The 26,968-nt window shown below is 40.4% G+C and overlaps 1 protein-coding gene across 1 annotated transcript; it reads left to right on the top strand.

Moving 5' to 3' along the window:
* PCYB_112990 (ubiquitin transferase) lies at nt 1–26,787 on the top strand (the record flags this gene model as incomplete). Its single annotated transcript, XM_004223177.1, has 2 exons — nt 1–73; nt 209–26,787. 2 exons carry the CDS (start codon nt 1–3, stop codon nt 26,785–26,787), a joined length of 26,652 nt encoding a protein of 8,883 aa, XP_004223225.1.
* Between the last annotated feature and the right edge of the window lie 181 nt (nt 26,788–26,968).

Raw genomic sequence — 26,968 nt, forward strand, 5'->3', positions numbered from 1 at the left:
ATGAATGAGCTATATTCGCTGTGCGAAGATATAGGAGAAAAGGACAAAATTTTAATTTCGGAAAAATTAAGGAGTATCCTTGACCAATTTCAGAACAAAAATAAATGTTACGTTTCCGAGTTCGTCGTCCTAAGCAGAACCAGATTTTTTAAATCCATTAGCAACTATGGGGAATTCCTTCTGCTGCAGTCATCTTCCCGGGTTATAGGTAATTACGAAAATATTTTGCGCTTGTTACATAAAGCAAGGGTCTACTTAGAATTTGTCAGGTGTCTAAAATTCACTGAATATAACCCCAGTAAGAACAAAAAGTGCGAAGAGGATATTTTAAAGTTCATTAACTATTTGGAGTCAAAGAAGAGGAAACATTACCAGCACATATGTGGAACACTGATCAAATTCATCATTACGTCTCTCAAAAAAAGTGATACTCCTGCGGATAACAAACCGGACATTGCCGAACTGGAGAAGCAAGCTAATCTTGACAATTACGAAAAAAGCAGCATTAAAAATGACGAAAAAGTTCATGATTCTACCATAAGTGAAACGCATAAATTGAAGGATAACGCAGATGCGTGGGACAAAAACTGTATTGACGAAAAAAGCGTGATCGAGCCCTTTGACGAGTTGGAAGAATATGGAGATTATCTATACAACGTTCTGAATCAGATGGATAGTACATCGTGGAAGGATAAAAAATATGAGGAGTTCCTAAAAATGATTAGCCTGAATGATGCCATCATAAATGATGAAAATGAAAAGGCAAAAAATTCAGAAAGTAGAAGCTTCACAAACCTTTCAAAGGTAACAAACAACATTATTTTGTTGCCAAAGTATTTGGAAAATGTAAGAAATTCTATATATAACCATCAGAATAAGTCAATATCAGAGGTGCAGTCCATGATTGAGCATGCCATGAGTGATAACATAAAAGCTCCCTTGTTTAAAACAGGGAAAATAATAAGCGAAATGCTTCCCTCTCCGGATTATGAAAAGTATTGCTCTAACACAAAATCGGATTTTCTAAATAAACTGGATGATACATCCATAGTGCAGGACATGGTGTTCAAAATTTTTAACCTAAACAAAAACCAGTCAAGTAGTGGCGCAGCAGTCCCATCAAATGTTTACAGCGTGAACTGTTACGACATTTTTAAAATTATATTAAAAGGGATAAACTCTCTTAAAAATGAAAACGAAGAAATATATCTGTTTCTTAGACAGCTGCTTAACAAAACGAAGAAGAACTACACCCACATGTGCAGCAAAGAAACAACAGAGACGCATTTCAACCCAAGTGATAAATTGAATTATTCTTTTCTGCCATTGCATTTGTACAATAACACTAGTGACATTTGCAGGGAGATATTAAAATATGCCATTTGTAATAACGACTTGGTGTTCACGCTGAAGATAGTCGACACCTTTTTAACCATAGCGGTATATGAAAACTCGCTAAAATATTTGGTGCATTTTTTGAACACCCTGGCGGAGTATATTATTATCCCCTATCTGCGAAGTGAAATAAGGTCGCGTTACAAAAAGGTTGGTGATGATCGAGACCTCATCAGTGGCAATAAATTGGAGGAGAAAAAAAAGGATTGCACTGTAGTAGGTGTAGAAAATAGTAACAAGGAATTCTGCTCCAGTTACACAAACTTCAACAAGCTAATGTGCAAAATTCCGTTGCACGAATACGAATCGCTGAAGCTGTTGGAACTCTTTTCCCTACAGTATCCTATGTTTTTAAAAATAAACAATAACCCACAGAGGTGCCTGAAAGATATCGCCAAGCCTTGTGAGTATTCCAGTAATGTCCTTCCCACGTACGGATCGTACATATTTCAAGTGGCAGTCTCCTTCGAAATTGACAATTCTATAAAGGTGTTGGATGAACTTGGCTCAAAGTGCAAGATAACATTTCAGCTGGTGGAAGATGAGGGGAATGAAGAAAACAGCACAGATGGCACTTCGGAGGAAGACGTGAGTAAACAAAAGGAGTACAACTTTTTGGAGATTAATTTTCAGCAGAATCATATGTACACCAAATTGATGAAACCATCTGGTGCAGAATCATTCGCGAAGGAAAAGGATGAAACGGAAAGGGAGACTAATGACAAATCAAATAAAATGTCAAACGGAGAGCATAACGAGCAGGACGCTAACCAGCCTAACAGTATCAATAACACCGAAGTAACCAGTCATGAGAGAGGTAAGAACCGGACGAAAAATGCGAATAAACTGATCAATGTGTACGACATTACGAACATGAACACCATCATATTTGACATACTGATCGATCAAGGATGTTACAGCAATGATGGGAATACTTGCGATTTTCAAAACGACCATGGGAAAATAGTGATCTATTCCAACGGAAGGCATTTACTAACAACAAGTATAAGAAAGAAGAACTCCCCGCTAGATAACAACATACTAATAAATAACAATATAAAGCTGAAGGTGTACACCTCACGCACGTGCATCTTTGAGTTTCCAAAGGAGTGTTTCTGGTCTTCTGCATTCGTCGATGAATTAGTAAACAGAAAATTAATCCCAGATATCAATCGAAACTTTCTCCTCAGAAACCCGCTTAACATAGTGGAGCTTTATAATAAGGTGTCCATTGCTCTGAATCGCTACATGTATCGTTTTTGCGATTGGAATGACGACGACTATAGGAAGATAATGGAAAAAGAAACCTCATACACATTATACAGAAACATTGATATTTACACCTTTGAGACGCTAATTAAGTGCACAGAAAATAACAATAAAATTTTGACGAAGCTGTTCAAATTGGCCAAAAGTTGCGCAGTTCCTGGGGGTGGACTTGTCCCTGATGAGGACCAAGGCAAGAACGAGGTTTACCCGAACCGTTACACAACCCATTGCACGAGTGAAACCAACGACCGTGTGGGAATGTATAGAGAGTACCTTTACGAATGGAACCAAACTTCCGATTCGCAAATCTGCGCCTTGAGCATTTTAAAGTTATATTTGAAAAACAACATGCATGTGCAAAATAACAGGATTGAAAATAACGAGAACTTTTACTCCCTGTCGGAAAGATTGATTACATCGTTTTTGAAAATAATTAAGCTGAAAACTCCGTTCATAAGAAGAGACGATTACTGCGTAAGTCAATATTATCAAATGGAGGAGTTGGACCTGAATGGGAGTTTATGGCTACTCAGGAGAAATGTCTTTCAGATACTACTAGAGGCGGATAAAATAATTATAAGCAATGTTTTTATGAGGATTCACATAGAGACCATCTTAAAATTGCTCAGGTTCTTTTCCGATAATAACAGCCTTGATTCGCAGATAATACTGAAGCTGTTAAAGTCTCTGGAACATAAGGGCATTTTGGAAATAATGATGAAACGGATGTTAAGTGTCCCATATCACAACTGTTCAAGCGGTTCTTATAAGAAGATGAACTTAAGCTCCACTAGTCGTTACGTAAACTCTAAGAACATGAACTCGTGCACATTCTCGTCAGCGTCGTCTAATTCGACTATCTACAACGCTAGCGTGGATAACATAAATGATGCGAATGCAAACAGAAATAGGGAAGAAAAACGAAAGAAGAGAAAGTATTACGAGGAAAACAAACACGAAATTGAGAGATACGAGAAGAGAAAAAAAAACACCAAGAGCAGGATCATAGACTGCACACACTTTGGAATATTCGTCGAAGAGCTAATTTCTCTTATAAATCATCAAACAAATGATGCAATCAATGTTCCCGTTGTGCAGTACAACGAAGAGAGCGATTTTTTGATGGAGAACAAAGCGTGTGATATTATTCATAAGTTGTGTTCTTTCTATGAAGATGAATGGAGGAATGAGAGCTGTGCAAATTATAGCTACTTTGACTTTTGTGTAAAAATACTGAATCAGATAAAGCATAAGAACAATCATGTGAGCAGTGCGAGTGAAGTGGCCTCTATTTTTTTGCGGGGAATTGTGCTGATGCTGACAACATACATATTGACCATAGCAACGGAATATGAAAGCGCGAAAACGTTTTTGTATCAGCCGGTCATTCCGTTTTACAATGCGTACGACGAAATGGCAAGGGAGGGGGAATCTGACGATAGGAAGCATGACTCCATGATGCAGTTAAGGAATGCAAAATGGGCAAAAGGCGAAATAGAGCAAATGGAAGACTTGGGGGACACCAGCGAAGAGGACGAATCGGCGCGCAGGGACTTGTTGCCAAATGGGTCCAACATATCGTCCACCTTGAAGAACCATTTATTTGACACGCTCAGCAATGACATGGAGGATAGAAGCAGTTGTAACAGTAAGTACTCCAGTTTTTTTAGCCCTAGTTCGTCGCTAGACACAGAAAATAAGCATTTCTTAATGTATGCCAAGTGTGATAGGAAGAAAAAATCTTGGATTCCCCTGGTGAGCAGCCCAAACCATGGCCTACTAGATGATGTCATATCCCATTCGGACGATTCAGGATCGCACATATATATAAACAAGAACGAATTGTCAGACTTCATTCAAACCAGTTTGGAGAGCATAAATGATGAAAATGTGGATGTCACGCTAAATCAGAAGAAGTCCATCGAATCGCATAATAGCAAGAGTAGGCCCACGCGCCTCTCCGAGTATTACTACAACTCGGACGAGTCTGAAGAGTTCTACATTAGAAAAAATTTGCAGGACTATAACGAAATGAATAGCGACTCGAACAACTTCAAAACACAGCTGAATGGTATAATGTATAAATTTTCCAAAAAGAAAAAGTACATGAAAAATGGGAAGAAGCTTAAGCACCTGAGAAAGAAGATAATGAAATATAAGAATGACTCCAAAAAACTGAACTTTATATTTTCCCTTTTGGAGGAAATATTAAAAATAATGCTGGGTGTGGGGTTGCGCGTCCTTTCGAGCATTTCGTATCACTACCTGTACGAGAAAAACGGGATGCACAAATTTATATACATATTTGGGTCTAAGGTGATTCGAAATGACTTAAATGACAAAACGTCATTTTTAGAGTTGTGTGAAAATATGATTAAGCCGAAGAGTCTGACCCTCTTGCAAGCGTGCAATTTTATCATAAGCGGAATAATACCCTGCCTGGGATACGTCACCAACCTTTTTGTGGATAAGAAAAGCAACAGATATTCCTACATCAAGGAATTGAAGAATTATCTGTCGTTAAAAATGGCCCTGAACATATGGCCCATGTTTTTAAAGATAACATTGCAGGGCCTCTTGACGTCTAGACATCTCTCCTTCGAAATGTCGGTGCACAAGGACAGTTTGCATCCCATTGCCGAGTGCTGCATAAGCATTACAAGTTTGGCCACTCATTTCTTAACCTTCTTTACTGTTATGTCAGACAATGTTAGCAAATATGAAATATACGTGAATATGAGGAAAAACCTGATGAGCGCGAACCCGTGCCCCATACCGCTCATTCTGATCAATGCCGCAAAATACATTCGCATTTCGTCAAAAAGGAACAAGTACTACGATTTTGAGAAGGCCATAAGGACTATTCTGCTTCAGCTTACAGATTGCTCCGTGTGCGACTATGAGAACTACCTGTTCAATCACTACATAATTCCGGAGAGCATTTCTAGCTTCTTATCGGCTACGAAAATGACTGGCGAGGAGGAGATGATCAAGGAGGGATGCCACAACAGTATATTAACAAATCGATCCAACAATGAAATTAACATAAGTGAGCTTAAGTCTGTGGCAAAGTCTTACATGAAGACGTACAAATCGATGTACGCACAAGAGGAGGTAATCCGTTCGAACAATTTTGAAGGGAAACACCTTGGCAGCAAGACGGAAACGGAGAAGGCACCCACGGGAAACGAATCCAGCAAAATGTGCTCTAAGACAAACATCGAATTTTTGAAGAGACTGATGAATAATGACAAGGATGCTGTAAAGTACCTGGGCACATTTTACAACGTGTTCCACAAAAATTTCGAAAGAGCCCAAATAGCCTTCGTTGCTGTGTTTTTGTACCTCATCGGTTATAACCACAGCCAAGTGAGAGACATGGAGAATGACCCACAGAATGGTGTGTGCAGTAGGGAAAAAAAGGAAAGTGCCCTCATAAGTGAAGCGCTAGAAATGAAGAAAATAACCATAGCGTGCAATTTGGCCAGGCAGGGAGTAATTGACCTGATATCGAAGAGCCAAATACAGCATCAGAAGGGAAGCATCGAATGTAAGTTTTCGTCAAAGTCGAAGAAGAGCGAAGAGAAAGCGAACGATAAAAGTATGGAGTTCCTGGAATTGTACAACAAGGAGGTGGACGAAGTGGATAGAGTGGACGAAGTGGATGCAGTGGACGAAGTGGATGCAGTGGACGAAGTGGATGGGGTGAACGAAGTGGATGGAGTGGACGAAATGGATGGAGTGGATCAAGTGGGTGCGGCGGACGAGGTGGGCGATAGGAAGGGTGCGCTAGATGAAAAGAAGCAGAGCATTAACTCTACCAATAGTGACGAACAGAACGAATTTGTATGCAGCAAGAGTATACCGGAACATGGGCAGCAACCCCTGTCAGATGCAGAACGGGATGGGTACATTTCGTGCAATTTGAGCAAAGAAGAATTAAACTACCTGAACGATGTGTTACCGAACGCGGAGAAGTGCAGCAACAAAAGTAGCGAGCTGTCAGCAGTAGACTTAATAAAAAGGAAGAGGGAAAAACAAATCGATAAGATATTAAAAAAGTGTGAATGGATTATTAATACTTACCCACATGGCTTATGCCCGATAGTTATCAAGGACAATTTTTCACACGAATGGGATGAGCACTTTGTGTTTATGCGTCGAAATTCGTATGACATCCCCATTACTGCTAGGAAGATATACTCAGATCGTAGTGACTTCTACTTGGTGCAGGAAGCTGCCACCATGCCAACCTTTGCCAGCGCGTTAAAAACAAATGTTTCCTCCCTGAGCTATTTTGATCAAATCCTTAGACACCCAAATAATATTGATGAGAAACTGGAGTGTATACAATTTAGCACGGAGAATATTTTCGGAAAAGGGACGACTAAAAATTTGTGTCTTCTGAAAAGATTGTTAAAAACGTATAAAAGGAATGTTAGTTTGAAGGACTCCAATAATGGAGATCCCAAATCGGACAAGGAGAACGGGGAAAATTCAAAGCAGCTACATATGTACGTTGGTAACAGCAAGACCAGGAATTTCTCCAACAGTTGCCCAAGTTGCGATAGCGCCAATTTTTACAATGATGAGTCGAACTTTTATATGAATTACAACTTCTGTGAAAAGAATAATGACAATTCGAACAACTCTATTATTATGAAATACTCCAATCATGGTAAGAATAATGTGAAACATGGTGTTGGAGGTTTATGGCAAGATTCTCGGTTGACGAAGAATTATATTTTCCACCACGGCAATGATGTGACTCCAGGAGAAGAGCTAAACTCAACCATGGTAAATTGCAAATCTGACTTTTATTTTTTTTCCCCCAAATCGTTTGATGAAAATGACTTCATTAGCCGAAACGGCAACAACGGTAGCAAATGGGACTGTAGCGCTGGGTACGTCACGAAGTACACCAATTCAATGTTGGATTATGAGGAAAACCTATCGGACCATAACTTGTCCGAGGTACACAATAAATGTAATGGTCTTTCCAAATCGCAAAAAATCTTCTCCATGCATAAGCAAGACTTTATGAGAGCGTACCATGACGAAATGAAGAACAAGCAGGGATCTGACAAAAAAAAAGGATTCCCCTCCTTTGACTGTTTTAGAGGTAAGGTCACCCCGGTTAATTCGAAAGACGTGGACACAGATGTAATCGTAAATGTTAACAGCATTATGGACCAGAGCGTCGACTCGAAGGACTTGTTGCAGTTAAAAGAAATACTAAGCTTTTTAATTAACGACACGGATCTTGACACCGTTTTGAATATCATCAGAATAGAGCAGCTAACCACCCTGTGTCGTTACCTTATCAGTAGGAGCTTAAAGTCTATGCTGTGTGCAGGAATTTTTGGAGGTATTAAAAACCCCATAGTGAACATGAACAAGGATAATAATGTATGTCCGAATAAGCGATCCCAAAAGGGATATAACTCAAATTCGGATGACATTAAAAAAAAGAAGAAGAGTAACTGCAATGAGAAGAGCGTAGACAGGAGTGGGTTCTGTGCTAGTGAAAATTATGCCAATGTGAATAATACCAACAGTGGAAGTGTGAATCTCCCCGTGGGTAGTAGAAACCAGCAAACTATGTCAGATGGAAAGCGCCGCCTACTCGAGACGCACATACCAAACGGAAACAAAAAGGAAAAGGGGATCTCCTTCCACAAAAAGAACAGACGCATCGCCCTATGTGATAATGGCAAATTTGGCACGCTCCGGGACCAAAGGAAGTATAAAAATTTCGAAACAAATAAGAAGTATAGCAAAGATGACAAGAGGAAAAAGGGGATATTTGAGCAGTGGAGGCAGAAATCCGCCAAAAGTATGCAGTGGCCTGTCATACTGGACTTGCTCGTGCCGTCCTCCAGCAGAGGTACATACAACGAAGACAACAAAGCAATTTCCAATATCGAGCCGTCCCTCTTCTCCGTGCAAAATTATGGCTGGATGCTTCTGAAATTGTTGCACATTATAACGATAAAGTTTAGGAACGTCTCTCCGTTGAAGAACGTGATTACACAGATGAATGAAGGAGGCAGAAACGGTGGGAGTAGTAGTAGCGCCTGGGGTGGTGCCCCTGGCGGCAGCCAAAATGTAAAGAACCAATTTTCACACCACTACTGGTTCACGCAACCTATGGAGCACGCCTTGTCCTTTACCCTGACGGATATCACGAAGAGCACATGTATATGGTACCTAAGGTACAATCGCAAAATGCTGATGAACTCGTCTAACTTTTCGCAAATTATAAAAAATTCCATGAACACGCTGTGGATTGAAAGTGTGTTGCGCTTGATAGCTTTGCAAATATGCTTACGAGTGAAGCCACTGAATGATAGCAGATATGTAGTCCCGTTCTTGTACCACATGTTGACTATCTGCCAGCCGCTACTCAGAGAAGTGCACCTAGACAGTGAGAATTTGAAGAAGAAGCACATAGCAGGAAACAGAAGAACAATTTTTATGGATGCAAATAATTCGCCATTCGAAGTGATATGTTCTCATTGCCACAAATGCATAACAGGAACTTCTAAAAATGTGAACTCTAAGATTTTCCCCATTGGAAAGAATTTAAAAAATATTAGGAAAATAAACTCCAGCGAAATGACCTACACCAAGAAAGCCTGCAACACCAGTGAGGAAACCAAAAATATGCTCGACGTAAAGGGATATATACATTCAGAACGTGTACAGAAGAAGCAGAAGAAAATTAAACAAAAGGTCTTGCGCGTGAGGAACTACAATTCTTCAGAGCATGAGCACGAACATGATGTGATATTGGACAATGTAATCACAGGCATTGTTGTGTACCACGAAACGGTTAACAATGGTGTGCCTGTAAACAAAAAAATGATTTTGCAAAATTTGAGTGGTTTTAAAATAAAGAAGGAGTACACGCACGAAAATCAGTATTGGGCGTTGTGCACACAGCAATATTGCAATTCCCCCCATTACACATTGCCGCTAAGAAATGTGAATAAGTCGGTCAAGCATACGAACAGAAATATTTTCCAAAGTGTAGATGACGAATCGAATTCATGTTACTGGTCTATCAGTGGGGACCCCGTTTATAACATTTATGGTAATGCCAAAGCGATATCAGATGTGCAGCTAGAAATATGCGTCAACAAAAATTATGATGCGTCTGTGAGATCCTTCCTCAAAAAGAACAATTTCGAATTGGAACTTTCTATTAACAACGATGTGAATGACGTGATAAATATTTGGACGAAGAAGAAGGCAATTATTATAAACAAGGAGTTGATAGAGTGCACAGATCCGTGTGCCGCCAGCCTTACGGGAAATTCATCACGAAAGGAAAAATCAGTAGATAACGAAAACGAGTTGGTAAAAAATGAACTCCAAAAGGTCTCTAACGAGGAGAACGAGTTAATAAACTCAGTGAGCAGAAGAAGCCGATTTGAAAATTACATAAATCGAAATTATGAGCATGCATCAGAACACGTTTGCCAGTGCAGGAAATTTTCCACCGATTATGACCTTCCTAATGAGAATAACGACTGGTCGTACAAAAGTGTCCACTCTGAAAATTGCAAAACGGGCATCAGCATGAGTACATATGACGAGAACGATAACTTGAATTATAAGAAACTAAAATTGATAAGCTGGAATTTGATAAAAACGATCTTGTGGGGGATCCTAGTGTCTGGTGAAAATTCCCACGGAGAGAACTCAGATCAAGTCGTCTCAGAGAGTAGAACAAAATGTGTAAAGAATAATCCAAGTAGTAACATTCCGGAGGACATAAATGAGGAGTACACCTATGGGAATAACTACACCGATTATAAATCTCAGTTTTATTCGCTTCAAAGGAAGAGCCTCATAGAATCCGTTCTAAAAATGATCATGTCTGTTTTGATAAAGCTGTGCAACATTGTGAAGCTGTACAATGACTTGACAAAAAATCAGCAGGGATCCTTCTATATCAGAATTAGTAACACAAAAATATGTAAGGAGCAAGTGAAAGATTGTGAAAAAATGATCACTGATTTTATGTACTCCTTGATAAATTGTGTTCAGAATTCTCCAACGGGGGCGGTGACTCTCCTAAGGTGCTTTCTCTTCGGCCAGGATAATCCTACCTACCGTTTTAAGAAACTGAATAAGCTCAATATAAATTGCAATTTTTACAGACTGATCACGGAATGTATTAAGAAAGCCCCTAACGACGCAGACGACATCACCGTTTTTTTCAAAAACTACTTTGATAAAAAGATTGTAAAAATGTATGGAATAGATCAAGAAAGTAATTCGATGAACCAGGTTAGAAAGATCAAAACAACGACCGTTGCCCCAGTGAGAGGGAGTGCCAGCAATGCGGCCTACAACAGCGTGGCTGCGTCACCGAAGGAGAATCTCAACCATGGAAGCTGCATAAGGCATAAAGGAACGAACATGAAAATGTCTAATTTTTTCTTTAAAAATTATGACACGAATGTGATGAGAAATTATAAGCAGAGTAAGATACATGGATTCTTTCTGCTGAGGTGTTTGCCCCCCATTAAGATGTTCCCGAAGCAGTTGATCTTACAGGAAACGAAAAAGTTGTTTCATAGCGAGGTGAGTTTTTCCCACGAGAGTAGTACCGAATCGACGCCTAAAGAATATGATGACAGAAAAGGAGTCAATAGTGCAAATGAAACGTGCCAAAATGATGAGTTGCCAGTAAATACAAGTTCGAAGGAGAACATTTCTTCTGTCAATTATCAGATGGACATAAATACGGCCAATAATGAAGGAAACTCCCAATGTAACAGTATCAATGATATATTAGGATTGATACCGAGGGTATCGTACAGGAATCACCCCTTTGATGAATTGCCCCAATCTGAGTTTTTCATGTCGAGTAGACCGTCAGACGATTTTGAAGCGAACATGGAAGGAAGAGTTCTGAGAGTGTTGCGTGGATTAAATTTAGGAGGTGTCGTTTTATGCCTAGCACCACTGACATTCCCTGCTTTGAATATTGGTCCGAACGAAGTAAACGATATAATAAATTTTCGTATTCAGACGAGAGGCCGCTTCGGTGTGACCGTTGCCCCAGCAGAATGCGTTTTGTCGAACGTGTCCGAAGTATTTGACAGAAATGACGTAGTTGGATTTCGCACAAATATGTGTCCTCCATTTAGACACGACGTGTTTGCCGCCAATGTGCAGTATGAGCTAGGCGATTTATTGAGCGTAAAATTCAATGTAGAAGACCAGCAGAATCAGAAATGCTTAAGAACAGAACTAATGGTTTCAGGGGTCAGCATCGGATCCGTTCTTGAAGTGCTATTCGAAGCAGATTCGCAAATCGAATTCGAAAGGAGAATGAACTTAATATTTATTTTTCAAGATCCGATGACGATTGTGTATGAGGGCCCAACCTTCAGCATGGAGTATGTAGACCCAAACAGCAAGAAGTCCAGGAATGCCAGAAATGAAAAAAAAAATTTGGATGAGGAGTACCTGAACGAATTTTATGCCATTGCTGGGCATAACAAGAAGAACATAAAGAAGCAGTTAAAAAAGATAAAACTAAAAAAGAAAGAGTTCTACGAATCGGTGAAACTTTATCAGTCCATTCTCGATTCGGACAATGAAATATTGAAGGACTTGAAGCATGAAGTTATAATAAGAATGAACACAACGTTGACTAGTGTAGCAGACCATTTGAGGAAGAATTCATCAGCTTATTTATTTATGGACCGAGTAGGGGAGAACTTCTCACATGTTAGCAATTTGGAAAACATTCCCCATTTTAACAAAACGAAAAGCCCTAAATTGACACTTCTAAACACTCAATCGTGTGAGGCACTGAGAAATAAGGGTCCTGCTAACCTTGATAAGGAGAGACCCCTCCTGGATAAGAGGACGAACAAATATGTGCATAAAAAAACGCACAATTCGGTATTCAGCAGCACAGGAGGAGAGAAATATGAAGCGCGAGAAGGTAATGCTCGAAGGAGTGATATGAAGGAGGAATTCACCTTTTCCGATCAAAACACTTATAACATAATTAATTTTAACGAAAATGCGAATGGCGCAGATCACACAAATAACGATGTGAAGTCCAAAGAATTGCGGAACCGCCCCTCAGAGATTGACAAATTAATGCAACAGAGGAGTGACCAGGCGTATGTCATGAATCAAAATTCGTCTCTCTACGTAAATGTGTACAACAAAAAGGGGAAAGCAGGGTTAGATATAAACAAATGCATGAGAGAAGTTTTGTCCATCATATGCGTCTTGGGATTAAATGTAAACCCCGAAGAGAAAAAAAAATTTGAAGATAAAAATCAGGATGGGAAGAACTCCTCCATTGATGAACTTCCCTGGTTGTCAAGCTTATCCGAGTTAAAAAATTCAGTAGCGTACAGTTTGGACAGAAAATGCGTCGAGCTGTTTTTCTGCAATTTGGTAGACATCATCTGTAGTGATGTTTTCCTCCACGCCATTTTTAATTTTGTTACAAAGAAATTGCACAAGAAGGAGGAGACCATGAGCAAGGTGAAGCACAGCACAAATGGGGCCAAAAACAACAAAAAGGTTAAGAAGAGGTTTAAAAATTTAAGCGAATTTGAGTCTAAGAAAGTTCTAGAAACAGCGGCAGATTCATACAACCAGAATAGGGTGAACAATGAGAACAGCACCAACAGCGCAAATACGTTAAATGAGATCAATATAAACAATTGTGGCTGTATGGACAATAGTGTAACCTCAGGAAATGCTAACAGCAATAATGATAACTCTTTAATGAATTCAATTTTTATCGAAGAAAATGGATCGTTAGAAGAACATGAAGAAAGTCAGTTAGGTAATGACAATCAGGAAATCTTTATCAGGAAGGACAAGCTCAAGCTGGCAGACACGAGCTTAGACAACAAGGGTTCAGATTTTAAGAATATTTCCTTTTCAGATAAGGTTAGCAAAAATGGCTTTTTCGAATATAGCCTGTGCTTGATTGGAACCAAGGCAATTATGTGTTGCTGCATTTTGTTGCGAACTCTGCTGGAGATGAATTCCGATGGGTTCTATAAACCCAATGAGAGTGTGTATGGGTCTTTTAAGAAGCTTCTAAGCTTTATTAAGGTATTTTTCTTCGTGGATATTGGCATAAGTGATGCGCTGATAGTGCATTTTGCGAGGAGGAACTCTGTGAACGTTGAGCACCTCTTTGGCAGCGGCAAGAGGGGAGCTTCTGAATGGGAAGCTTCTCAAGGGGGAGGTCCTAAACATGGTGACGCACAAAACACTACTTCTGAACCTGCCGTTGCGATCGCCTCCTCCTTCGTCGGCAGCTTCCTGAACAAGGCAGAGAGTGAAAACTGCAGATTATTCTCCGAAGACGCGAAAGACGTCTACTTGGCGCCCCCCTATACCCCCGATGGAAAGAGCAGCGTTGACAAGGAAGGAACCAAAAACGAACAAGTGAACTTGTTAGAAATTCTAACGATTTGTGGAATTCCATCGGACTTTTTCCAATACTTTAACATAAGAACTCCAGCAATTAAGAATCAGCAGGTGATAACTCAGAATGACACGTTCGATTTGTGGATCTACATCCTGAACCTCCTAGCTTGTTTCAACAGCCAAAGTAGGTATTCCCTATGTTTCCCCCAGAATGTCCATCAGCTAAGTAATGGCTGCGTGAAGAGTGCCCTTTTCGATTTTGAGTATTCCAATTCGAGTTTTTCCAACAAGATAGTACGCAAAACGGCGAAGTTTTTTGCAGGGTGGTTGTTAAAAAAGTATCTAATCGACTTAAGCTGCGTTATGGCATCCTTACTGCCAAAATTGTTTATGGACGAGCTGAGAGAGAGCTTGGTAAGAATAAACGAAGGTGCGAAGATTGGAGAACAGGTAGGGACCATCAACAGCGGCTGCTTGGATCTCACTACAAGGGGACCCATTCCGTGCAGTAATAATAATAATAATACCATTGTGAAAGCGACAAACCTGAACAGGAGGAATAAGAAAAATGAAATATTTTCGAAAAAAAATGGGGAAGGCAAAACCAACATGATGTTCAACAACGCAAATGGCAGAGTGTACGATTCGTCTGGTGATAAAATGGACGGAGAAGATAGCCAGCATTACTTTGGTTACGACCCTGCTGATGGAAATAAGAATGGCGCTTTGTGGACGGATGACGATGGCGACTATACGCAGGACGATAGAGACGAAAGTTTCAACAACAAAACGGTGCACCACAACAATGAGAGAAGAAGCAGTAGAATAAGAAGAAGAAGCAACAAAATAAATAACATATCTGAGCTGATGAGCGGCGCGTTGAAGAATAAGGAGGAGATGCTAAACATATTTAGTGTCATGTACCTCTTCCGCATATGCATTTATTACCTAAGTAGAAGCAAAGATTTTAGGAAAGAGGATTATTGGCAAGAATACCAAGGACAGATTAGAAACTCGAAGATGAAACAAAATGTGTATAAGCTGCTTAACGAGAAGAGTTGCAAATGTTCCCTCCTGTTCGGATGGCAAAGGATATTCTACCAGTGTGTAATCACTTGGGATGATAAACAGTTAGTAGATCAGCTGCTGCTTATAATTCAGTCCGAATTGCTATACCATTTAGTGGGTTCTATTGCTCAGAGCGTGTCTCAAAAGAGAGTGAAAGTGGACATGTTTTATGCCATTTCTCCATCGGTTCACGTTGCGCACTGGATGTTGGATACATTTGTTAGACATCCCCTATGTCCATCGAGAGTAAGATCTTGCTGTGTTACTCCCTTAGCAGTTACCTCCCTCTTTGGGTTAATTATGAATGGAAATAGACTACCCATCTTCATTGGCATAGATGCATGCAGACTGGTGTACTGGTCTTGTGTAGTGTATATATTACAAAACAGTCGGAGCCACAAAAAGTATAAGAAATTGCAGGACATTGATATGTTAACGCAGTTTAGCGTTGAAGTTGACACGATGGCTGACGATTACGATTTGAAAAGTAAGGACTATAAGAACTCCTTGGAAAGGAAAAACGAAAGATACAACACTCTTCGGAACAAGTACCAACGAGTCAAGTGCAATTACCACGCATTTTTGTCTTACCTTTTTAACTGTGTGCACATTTGTGGCTCCTCCCTTTTTAACCAAATTTTGAACCTGAATAGGGAAAACAATTACAAAAGCACAAACGGTAATAAGAACAAAGCCATCGACATCAGCAACAACAATGTTAGAAATAATAACGAACACGTGAACAACATTATAGACAACCTAAACAACAACATTAATGATATCCTCAGCTGTATACAAAACTCCGCGAACAATAGGATGATAAATAATAACTTCAACGGAATCAGCAGTGTTAGCAATGAAACTATCTACAATTTGAACATAAACAACAGGGCCAGTCCGAACATTTCCTCGAACAATGTGAATAACAACAGCCTGCAGGAGAACACCGAAACGGTTAACTCGTGTAATAATGGGAACACCCCGACAACTGCCAACACACTGTATATAAACACCACGGTTGGTAGTACCAAGAACGAGAAGAAGTCAACTCACAATTTTGCCCATTTTGATCTGTTCGAAAATAAGGAGAAAAGCACGTACAGTCCTCTCAAGATTAACGCAGCGTTACTTATACACTACTTCGCTTGTGCTGCGTACTACATTAAGAAGGTCGATATGTGTAACAACATGAATTACTACGATGAGCATGTGCATACTAATTTTAAGCAGTACTGTCTTTACCTATACGTGGTGGATCACGTGTCAAAGATGTATGCTAAGAGCGTGAGACGAAGCGGCAGACTAAGAGGACTTCCCAAGGTGGATGAATCGAACCTTGGAGCAGAATCTTCCCCTTCGGATGGCTTGAAAAAAAACCCAAATGAAAGTTCGCAAGATTTGTGCGATTTTGCCATTAAAAAGGGAGCAAAAAATTGTTCCATGCAGCACAGTAAGGAGGAAGAAGAACAAAAAAGGACTAGTACACTCAAGGGGGACAAAAACAAGCACCTATTCTTTGCTGAGAATAACAAAATTATGAATGCCGTGGAGAGAAGAGACATTCTAGATGACCCCTACGAGGGCAACTACCCCGAAATGTTCGTCGACAATGTGCTGCAGTTGAGCAAGAAAGTTTGCGCAAATGTCATAATTGATATTAATGAAAAAATACACCACGTATGTTCTCCCAACGCGGATGTGATTAAGCTGAAAATAAAGGATATGTTCCCGATACCTAAGGAAAAAACGGAGTTCTTTGCACCAGGGGGGAGATACCCGCAGGGGCACCATGACAGTTCGCACAAACAGGGCACTATTGGAAGCGACAATCATAATGTAGATCGAATCATGCATTTAGTGCAAAGGGAAAAGGAAGAACTAAAGCATGTCACCAGAAAGGCGATTGAACACCCTTCGATAGTGTTCAGCGCGGACAACGATTTTCACTACGTTCTACAAGAAATTAAGCATAATAAGGTTCAAGAATTTTTGTTCCTCGAATCGAAATCGTTAAGTGCGGACTTGCACCTGGACAGTGTTGGAAAGGTCAATTTGGGTTCCCATATCCAACTAGTTGATTTGTGTAACTTGCCACAAGCTTTCATTCTAACGGGAGATTCCGAAATATACTCAGGTGCACACAACTCTTCCTTTAGCATTTCTCTTGGAGTATCGAATAAACAGAAAGGCGCAGTGCATCGATTTAGCGATTTGGTACATGTAGAAGTGGGGCTACTAAATGTGAGTGTCAATTACGATTCAGGACAAAAAGACACGTCGCACAGTCTAGATGAACCAAACATGGGTGAATTGAAAAGGTACAGGAACTGCAAGATGTCAGTCAATAGAGAATTTTACAAAAACAGCAACAGTGCTAATTCGCACAAACTTACAGAGAATATGCTCATTAGCTATAACAATTACGCACAACACGATGTGGAGGCAGAAAAAATGTTAAAGTATGCTTCTTTCTTACCAAAAAGTGTGGAGAAAAAGGTGTACGCGAAAAGGGCAAATCCAAATGAGTACAGTTGTGCCCATACAGCAGATGCGCTCCACGCGAAGGCGACTAAACAGGTTAGGAAGAATCATTTGAGCTACTCCGCAATGAACAAAAGAGGCACTAGCGGTAAGAGGTTTTCCATGAACAGCTATGAAGACGAAGATGGAAATGGAAATGGAAACGGCAGTGGCTGTGGCAGTGGCAATGGCATTGGCAGAGATAATTATGACCAGTGTCTCATGTCCGATGCGTACGACATTTCGTACTCGAAGACGCTATCCGACATGAGCGCCACGAATTCGAATGATGCATACAACAGGGTGAACAGTTCTATCACGCTGAATATTGCGGACGGGACGGTGTCGACCATGGGGTTATTTTTCGACAGCGCTGTTGAAAATCCCAAGCCCCTAATGAGAAATAAAGTATCCTCCGCGGATAACGTTATCCTAAAAGTGAAGGTCATTGGGAAGCAGGTTCTGTGGTTCTCGAATGAAACTCTAGTTTTTCGAAAAGAGTTCAGTGCGCAGATGACGAATTTTGTCCCACTCATCAAGGTAACACCCATCGTGCCACATAACAAGTTAGACGAATTTCAGGATAGTACTTTTGGCAGCTGCTCAATTCACATGAAATTTATTGACACGAATGAAAAGATATTCGTATCGCCGCTCACCAACTTTTACTTTAAATTCGAAAATGTACACAAAATGAAATATAGAAATAACTGCACGACAAATATGAACAAGAATTGGAAGAGAAGCCTGTGGAAGCGCACGTGTTTCGTCCTCCCAGATGCCGCCTGGGCATGCAGATCCTCAACCAAAGTAGTGAAGAAGAGCAAAATGCCCCTCATAATAGCGCAACCGGATAATGAAATACTAATACATTATTATAGTTCCAAGTCTAATCACATATGCAGTGGTGACCCCTTTTCCAACACGTTATTTTTAACTCCCAATATGCAAATAAAAAGCGAGCCGGTAAACTTTGACAATGTTATGCATTGCAAAAGTGTGCAGGGGGACAAATGGAATTTTCTAACCCTAGAAAATGTCAGAAGTGTAAGAAATGTACCAGTCATCAATTACTACGGTGTTGCCAACTCGTATAAGCAATCAGAAATGGACAAAATTGACTTAGATGCACTGAACAGTTGCGAGCAGAAAAATGTCAAGGCTATTGCGAGCATCCAAAATATAACCAACATACAGAAAACGTACGCGAAGATTCTCGAAACGAACACAAAGAAAGACATGGAGAAGGAAAGCTCTAACATAATCATGAAGGGAGAGATGAATCTGCACAACCATTTCAATAGGCTGTGCAAGAATGAAGATATAGGAATGAATGCGAAGAGCAATTTCGACATTGCACATAACTATTCCAAGACAAATAAGAGCAGGAGCAATGAAAGGAAGAAGAAAAGTTTAAATGCTAACGTGGGGTTGAAGGCGAACTACTACGATGTAAATGATGTGAATAGAACTCATTACACTTCCTACTACCACGAATTGATCCCAGAAAATAATGGCCGCAATTTTATGCACAGCAACTACATCAATGATTACTTCACCACGAGCAATGACTCCAATGTGCACATAAAATATAGGCTTCACAATTTCCACAAAATAAAGAAGGACTACTCGTATAATGTAAAGTACAGCTCCATACAAGAAATTAACGACACTGGTACGCACGGGAAGGCCAAGTACATCTTCGATGAAAAAAAACAGAGCATAAACGACTCACACAGGAGGAAGAAATATATCAATAGTAACAAAATATTTTGCAAGGAAGATCATGTGAATGATGACAGCTATTCATTCATAAGTAATATGCACGACCCATGTGGCACCCTGAATGAGGACAAAGCGATGAGCAATAATATGTATGCCCCAAAGCAGGACAAGAAAAACGATATGAACAGCGTCGAACAGTACTACAATTATAGACAGCACGGGGATGAATCGAGCAACTGTTCTATGTATTACATAGGGTGCAAAGAGTTTAAACTCTGCGTCGATTCGTACGAAGCGCTGTTCCCCGCGAAACATTTTATTTTCAACTGTACCGTCAACTTTGAAGAAGGTGATAACAGGAACGGTGCTAATGAGGTGAAAAATTCGGTGGGAATTTTATGGGGAGGGTACCGTTGGTTATGGACAAGCAATGGGAAATTCATATGCCCATTGAAACTACCCCTCTGTGTGTCGGAATTTCCACCAGAAAAAATTGAAGAGTGTGAAATGGAAGTAGCCAATTTTAAGTCGAACGATAATTTGTGTGTCGAATTTGAGCCTCACCTCCAAAGCCTCTTCTTTTACAAAAATGGAAAATATGAATTTGGATTTAAATTTGACACCTTCTATAATTATAGAAACGCTGTGGGAAACTGGGTATATGAAAAGAGTAAGGATGCAAAAATGGAAGCTGCTCGAAATGTGTCCAAGTATTCCTACTCGAGCAGCCTCAGCAACGGAAATGTGAACGATTTTGGTGCTACCAAAAATGAGGATGTCAACAAGTATCGAAGTAGTACTAATGAGAAGGGCTCCCTGCCGAAGGATATGCATAAGATTCAGAAAGAGCAAGACATGAAGGATTATGGTAACGAAGTGGACACGGCGCAGGGGTACATGAATAGCCACTTCAACTCTTGTCATAACACCAAGGCGAGTAACCTGTGCGCACACTCCATCTCCAATGAGCATAAGTGCAGCAAAAGAGTTAGTGGCACAAATAATATGAAGAGTAAGGAGAAAAGAATGAATAGGGACACAAGCAGCGGTAATGGGAACCACCACGAGGATGTTACGGAAGATAGCGAAAATAAAACGGTGATGCGGATAAAAAACCACGTTAATATGATCAAATTATACAACTCGCTATTGCTAAATGATTGTGATAATGTATCCTCCATTCTGATGTATAACCCAGACTTGCTAGCAAAATCGGATGAAACGAAGCAGGAGGTATCCTTTGAGCATTACGAAATAAATCAAGAAGATTTTCCATGTGAACTTGTATCGTCTATGAAGAATATTATTTACGAAAAAGATTTAACCCCGCTCATGTTGGCTTGCAGAATTGGATGTGAAGAATGTGTGCAGAAAATAATAGAAATAGGAAAAGTGAACCCTAATAAAGTCTGTCACAAAGTGGAAAAGGAAACCCCCCTAATGGTTGCTGCACAGTATGGGTACAGTCGACTCGTGAGCATGTTAGTCTGTGTATATGGTGTGCAGATAAATAAAAAAGATGCAAAAGGGAACACAGCGTTGCATAAGGTGTTACTCCAGCCGTGCCCAGATGATGGGAAGAAAAATTGCACCTCGAAGATGGTGCAGCTGCTACTCAAATTAGGGGCCGACATCAGTTTGGTGAACAAAAAAGGGTTATCTGTGGAAGACTTGGTGCAAAAGAATTTAATTAAAAATAAGAAAGTAGAAGCTATTTTAAAAATGTGGATAAAGCTATCACTAAAGAGTAAGAAAAAGGACAAGAAAAGTTATATCAACAAGGACCTCATCCCCGGTTTGCTTTCCAACTGTTCCGTAGTCATAGGCCTTCCCATATGCTTAAACAACTCCAGTAATAGCTACTCCTCCGTGAAGATAAACTCCTTCGTCATTGGGGGCGAAGAGTTAGTTACTGCTAGAAGTTACAAACCGGTTGGCAGCTGCGACGATGAGGTGGACTGCAGCCAATACAACCAGAACAATAATGAATGGAAAGGCAGAAGGACAGACGAGGAATACTACAGCTGCGATAACTCCTCCAGAAATATGTCCATATCGAACTTTTGCAATGTAGATGGTAAAACGGATGCAAAGGGTGAAAAGGGCGAGAAAGTCGAGACGGATGAGAAGGGTGAGAAGCAAGGCCTGTCCAAAGGAAACCACTTTTTAAAAGACGCATCCGCCATGGAGAAAGTGAACAGAACGAGTGATAAATTTTTGGAAGAGCTAAGCTACGGCACACAGCTGAACAACTTTTCGGGAAGGAAACCAATTGGCAGATTAAACGACGCGGAGGATGCACACTTTGAGGAACGAACGAATAGGTCGGACCCCACAGACCAGAAGAGGAAGAATCCAATCAGTTATAAGGCCGACATGAATTCGATATATGAGCGGCTTGAAAGGAAGGTCAGCAGCGACAGCGGCCACACGAATCATTTCCCCTCCATGGGCGAAGGCACGATCTGCTCTCAGAAGGAGAACCTGAGCGACATAGTCATGTGCGAAAATGATGCCGAAAATTATGAGGATAACGAAAACCGTGGTGATAACAACCGTGATGGTAGCCAAAACGATGGTGAAAGCGTCGCCACGCTGAGCAGAAACAAATTGACGCGCAAACCGGTGGGTGACAAGCAGAGAGGGAATGGCCAGTATACATCCGTGGAGGAAGGACACAGCGAAGACGAGCGAGAGAGTTATAGCCAAGGTGCCCCGTACAGATTGTCAAGCCGGGCAAAACTGTGCAAAGATAAAAATGACTTACTGAACCATTTGATTGTCCATTCTCGAGGTGATGGTAAGTATGAAGATACCGACGTGGAGTTCATGTTGGACGAAGAAGAGAAGCTAATGAAAAATCGCATCACACAGAAGGAGGCAAGAAGTAAGGAAGACCTTCACTACGAAGATCTGAACTGCAAAGGAAGAAATATCAAAAAAAAATGTTTTGTATTTTCCAGCACGAGGAAAAATATGTTCAACTATCAAGATCTGCAAGGAAGTCTAATCGAATTTATTAACAAATCAGGTGTCTTCTCGGACATATTTAAAAATAATGGATACATGGATGCTAAGAGTATCCCCAAATTTGATGAACTGAAAAATACACTAATGCAAATTAAGAGTGAAGAGGATGTGTTTAAGGGATTTCAAAATTTTCTGGAATTATTTGACTACCTCTACATGGATGAAAGATTAAAATATTTCATGAATATCGATTTGAAGAAAAATTTAAAAAGCTGCCACAGTCTCCTGGACTTAGGATACATTCTTCTCAAAGTAGACAGCTTCTCTAACATTTTTAACAGCTTCAAATTGAAGTGGAATACGAGTATGCATGATGAATGGAAAAAGAAGCTACTAAAAGGACTTGGTATTTTCAACGAATTTTATGACATAAAATGGGTGACAGATTCGTATACAATTTATAGGTATGAAGAAGACATGATAGAATCAGCTTCCCTTGTAGATAAGGTCCTACAGAATGGAAACAACTTGCTGTTCTATAGTAGCCTCATGAATATCATCGATGAGAAAAGGTCTTTCTTAAGAAATGGTATGTACGATGCACATTTGTTTAGCGACATTTTTAAAAATATGGATGTGGAGAATTTAAACAGAGATGCTTTACTGTACGACTTTTGTTCGAACAAAAATATTCTGAAGGAGTACCTCTTTCATGAGAATAACAAGAGGCTAATCTGCAACAATGACTGTAGCGACGTGACGGACAAGTATAAGAATTATATAAGCGAGTGTTTTGTGAATGGAGGCAGCATGAAGGGGTACGAGGACCACTACTCGGCGTACGACACCGTGGAGGAGGCCAATGTGACGAAGGAAAGGAAGTCCAGAAAGTACCACACGTATGATAGGTCCTCTTACAGGGTCAGCTCCAAGCAGTACATCCCGCTGTTCAAAATTTCGAACGACATGTATAACAGCGTAAACGATTCCAACAAGGGGGGTAGCCCTTCGAAGTTCGCGCCCATTGGGGCGGCAAATGGTGCAACAAATGGTGTGGCAAACGGTGCGGCAAGCACAACCGCTAACGCTATCGCTACGGCTATCGGCAGAACCTCACATAATGAGAGCAACGGCAGGGAAGAAATAACCCCAGAGGATGCCCCGTGCAGCAGCGCGTCCAACTACTACCAAAGTGGCAGTAACAACAAAAATGAATTCGTGCACAGCGGAATGCAAAGCGGAATGCACAGCGAAGAAGACATCAACGCGGAGCACAGCTTGACAAAACATAGCTCGATGCGCTCTATCAAGTTAGACATCGGGGGAGATAATCATCACGTGAGTAACAACAATGCAACGTGTAATAGAAAAAAAAGCCAATTCTTGTGTGGGAAGCAGCTGAGAAATGCCCTCTTCATGTTGCAGGGGAATTGCGAAGAGGAGAGCAATAATGGAAACGCCTTGAAGCAGCATTTTCCATATGAAGTTTCCAAAACGTACGGTCATAAAAACGGGAAAAATACGAATGACTTCATCACCGAGGAGGAACGAGAAAATTCGATCCACTGCCAATTTAGTAGCAACAAAAATGACATGGCAAAAAATTATATCGATGAAAATAATCACTTTAACAAAATAAACAACAGATATGATAAGAACAAAAAACGTTCTATGCTGAATAGCGTTTCGAAGAAACACAAATGGAACCCCCCCACTGCGTCTGACCATTACTATAAGAAGCATTCTTTGGATGGAAGTTTCCTCCGCGATGAGTATAACGATCAAAATGACAAAATGGATGATGAATATGACCTCATGTGTGAGTTGCAATTTATATCCAAACCATGCGACAATGATATGATAAGAGAAGAATGCAACAAAATTTGGCCACACACACTTGACACCTATGTGCTACATATATACGACTTGATAAGTAGCTATATGGACTCTTCAGAAAAAATAAGTTTATTTGTATACCACGCATTTGATATGGAAAAAATAAAAAAAAAACTCCCATGTAAAACTTCCCAATTGTGGAAAAGAATAAACATGTCCTTGGATGACTTCATTGAGGAAATAAAAAAGGTTCATAATTTTACCATGAGAATTGTATACCAAAGTAATTACAAAAGATATGGGATGTTTCCTCCAAACTTCAAAAAATATTTTGTGCTTTCTGATGAATGTCTAAGATATATAGCAAAAAATAAAATGGTTATGACTGTGGATTATTACAAAACCAATGTGTACGAAAAGAATAAGCATCTCTTTTTGAAAATTATTCAGGACCGTATCACTTTGTTGAATAAGTTTAATACGTACTTTGAGAGTTGCCTGCCGATTACGGCTGTATTATTTAACAAGCCCGTGATTCATCTGGAGGAGCATGGGTTGCGCACCTTGGAATGTCCTTTGTGTTTTTTCGCGGATGGGGATAAGTTTCTACCGTGGAGTGCCATGAAGGTGAAAAATGGAGGCACGCGCATGGGAAGCGGCTGCTTAAATTCGCATGTGAGAATCGACACGGACAGTAGCGAGGGTAGGAACGCCTCTGAGGGGATTGACCATGTCGGAAGTGGCAATGTAAGAAGTGGCAATGTAAGAAGTGCCAACCCGTGTGCGAGAACGCGAAGGAGAAAGGACGCGTATGAAGATCCCACCGGACTGAACGACCAGGGTGGACCCAAGGAGAGCATCACCAACGTAGCGTCAAAAGTGGAACAAGATGGAAAAAACAAATGGAACAATTTGGTCAATGCTGACTCCGAGAAAAACGATCATAACAGCGCGTCTACTGAAAAAAATAATTCTATCGTAGAGGAAGAAGGATTGATGTACAAAAATGGCCCCTCGCAGAGAAAAGGCGAGTGCAGAAGCATTAGCGTGGAAAATGAGTTTATTAGAGCCAATTTGGAAAATGTGCAGAAAGGAAACCCAAATGGAAACTTCTACACTAGTGGGGAGAGCGAAAAGGAAACCCAAGAGGACTCATTGGCAGACTGCATAAGACACTGTAAAAATGGGTACACCTCCAGTAAAATGGTTTTAGCGATGGGCTCTTCGGACCTCCCCGTACAGCTGTCCTCCTACCTGTTTGTTAAGAAGTTGCTTAAACATGACACCTCCTTAAAATTGTGGAAGGATTGTTTGAAAAATATCACCTCGTCCAGCTCGGAGAAATCCAATTTAACGCTTAGAATAGACAGAGGCATGGCTGCAACGGCGAAAAATATTGCTCACACGATGTGGTACCAAAGTACGTACTCTTTGCTAAACATAGACACACATAAATTAAGAGGAAAGCCAAGGGATAGACCTTTCATGGTGGTATTTATAGGAGAAGGAGCAACCGATTTTGGAGGTCCCTTTCACGAATTTCTTTCTTCCATTTCGAGAGAAGTTATGGGCAAATTGTCAGACTCCCCTGATAAAAGCTTACCCATATTTCCTCTGTGCATTCCGTGCCCTAACTACACCCAAGCAATGGGAGGACGCCAAGATACCGTTATCATTAACCCTAAAATTAACTCGTACAATGTTAAAGAATCCGATTATGTTGGCGAAATAGACATGATTGATAATTTGGAAAACTTTAGGTGGCAGATACTGCACATATACAATTCGATACGAAATATGAAAAAGAAATTACACAAGTCGCAGAACAGCATGTACCAGGGGGGTTATAAATCCAAGGAAGGAAATGATTCTTTGGATGAGGAGGAAGGACAAAATGGGGAAGATCAGCACCTGTATGATGAGGACTTCTCGGGAGGTAAGAAAGACGCTAGAGAAAAGTTAACCGATAAAAATGGAGATAGTCACAGCCATGAGAATAGGAGTACCCAAAATTGTAACATAAATGCAAGTGGGACATTGGAGAGAGCCACTCCATCACACAGCGAGGGAAATGAAAAGGGGAATAGCCATGTTGACAATTACGATTGTATGGGGTCTGCAGGAAGACATGCGGAGGATGCTAGCAGCAGTGGAAGTGGCAGTCCAGAGGGCAAACACAACAACATCGGGGAGGAACTGCCCGGAGATATGCTTCCCTTACATGGGGGAGACAAGCTAGCCAATCGGGGCGCAAGGAACAATGACAAAATGTACCTCTTTGGCAGCAAAAAATCTGTTACATTTGAAAAAATACAGCAAGGCAATAAGATGGACTTCCATGTGGATAACAAATACGAGCAAAGTGGCTCATACGAAAATTGTGACTACGACAGCGATGTGCTCGAAATTGTGAACAACATATCGCTCAAAACGAGACATGATTTCTTGAACAAAATATTAAAGAAGAAAAAAACGAAACGGACGAAAAAATCGTATGTAGCGAAATGGACCAGAAAAATGTCCACTCTGACAGTTTCAAAAAGAATAGCAAAAATAGCAAAAAATATGATTTGAAGAAAAACCATATGAACATAGAATATGATGAGAAAACTACAAGAGCAATGGAATTAGCCATGTATGAATCCCTAGGTCGAGTTATGGGGATGTGCATATGCATAGCGTCGGCTTTGAACATATGTTTCAATCCAATAATTTGGAAGAAGATATGTGGAGCTCCACTAGAACTGCAAGACTT

This window comes from Plasmodium cynomolgi, chromosome 11, assembly GCF_000321355.1.
Source record: "Plasmodium cynomolgi strain B DNA, chromosome 11, whole genome shotgun sequence".
Taxonomy (NCBI): Eukaryota; Apicomplexa; class Aconoidasida; order Haemosporida; family Plasmodiidae; genus Plasmodium; species Plasmodium cynomolgi.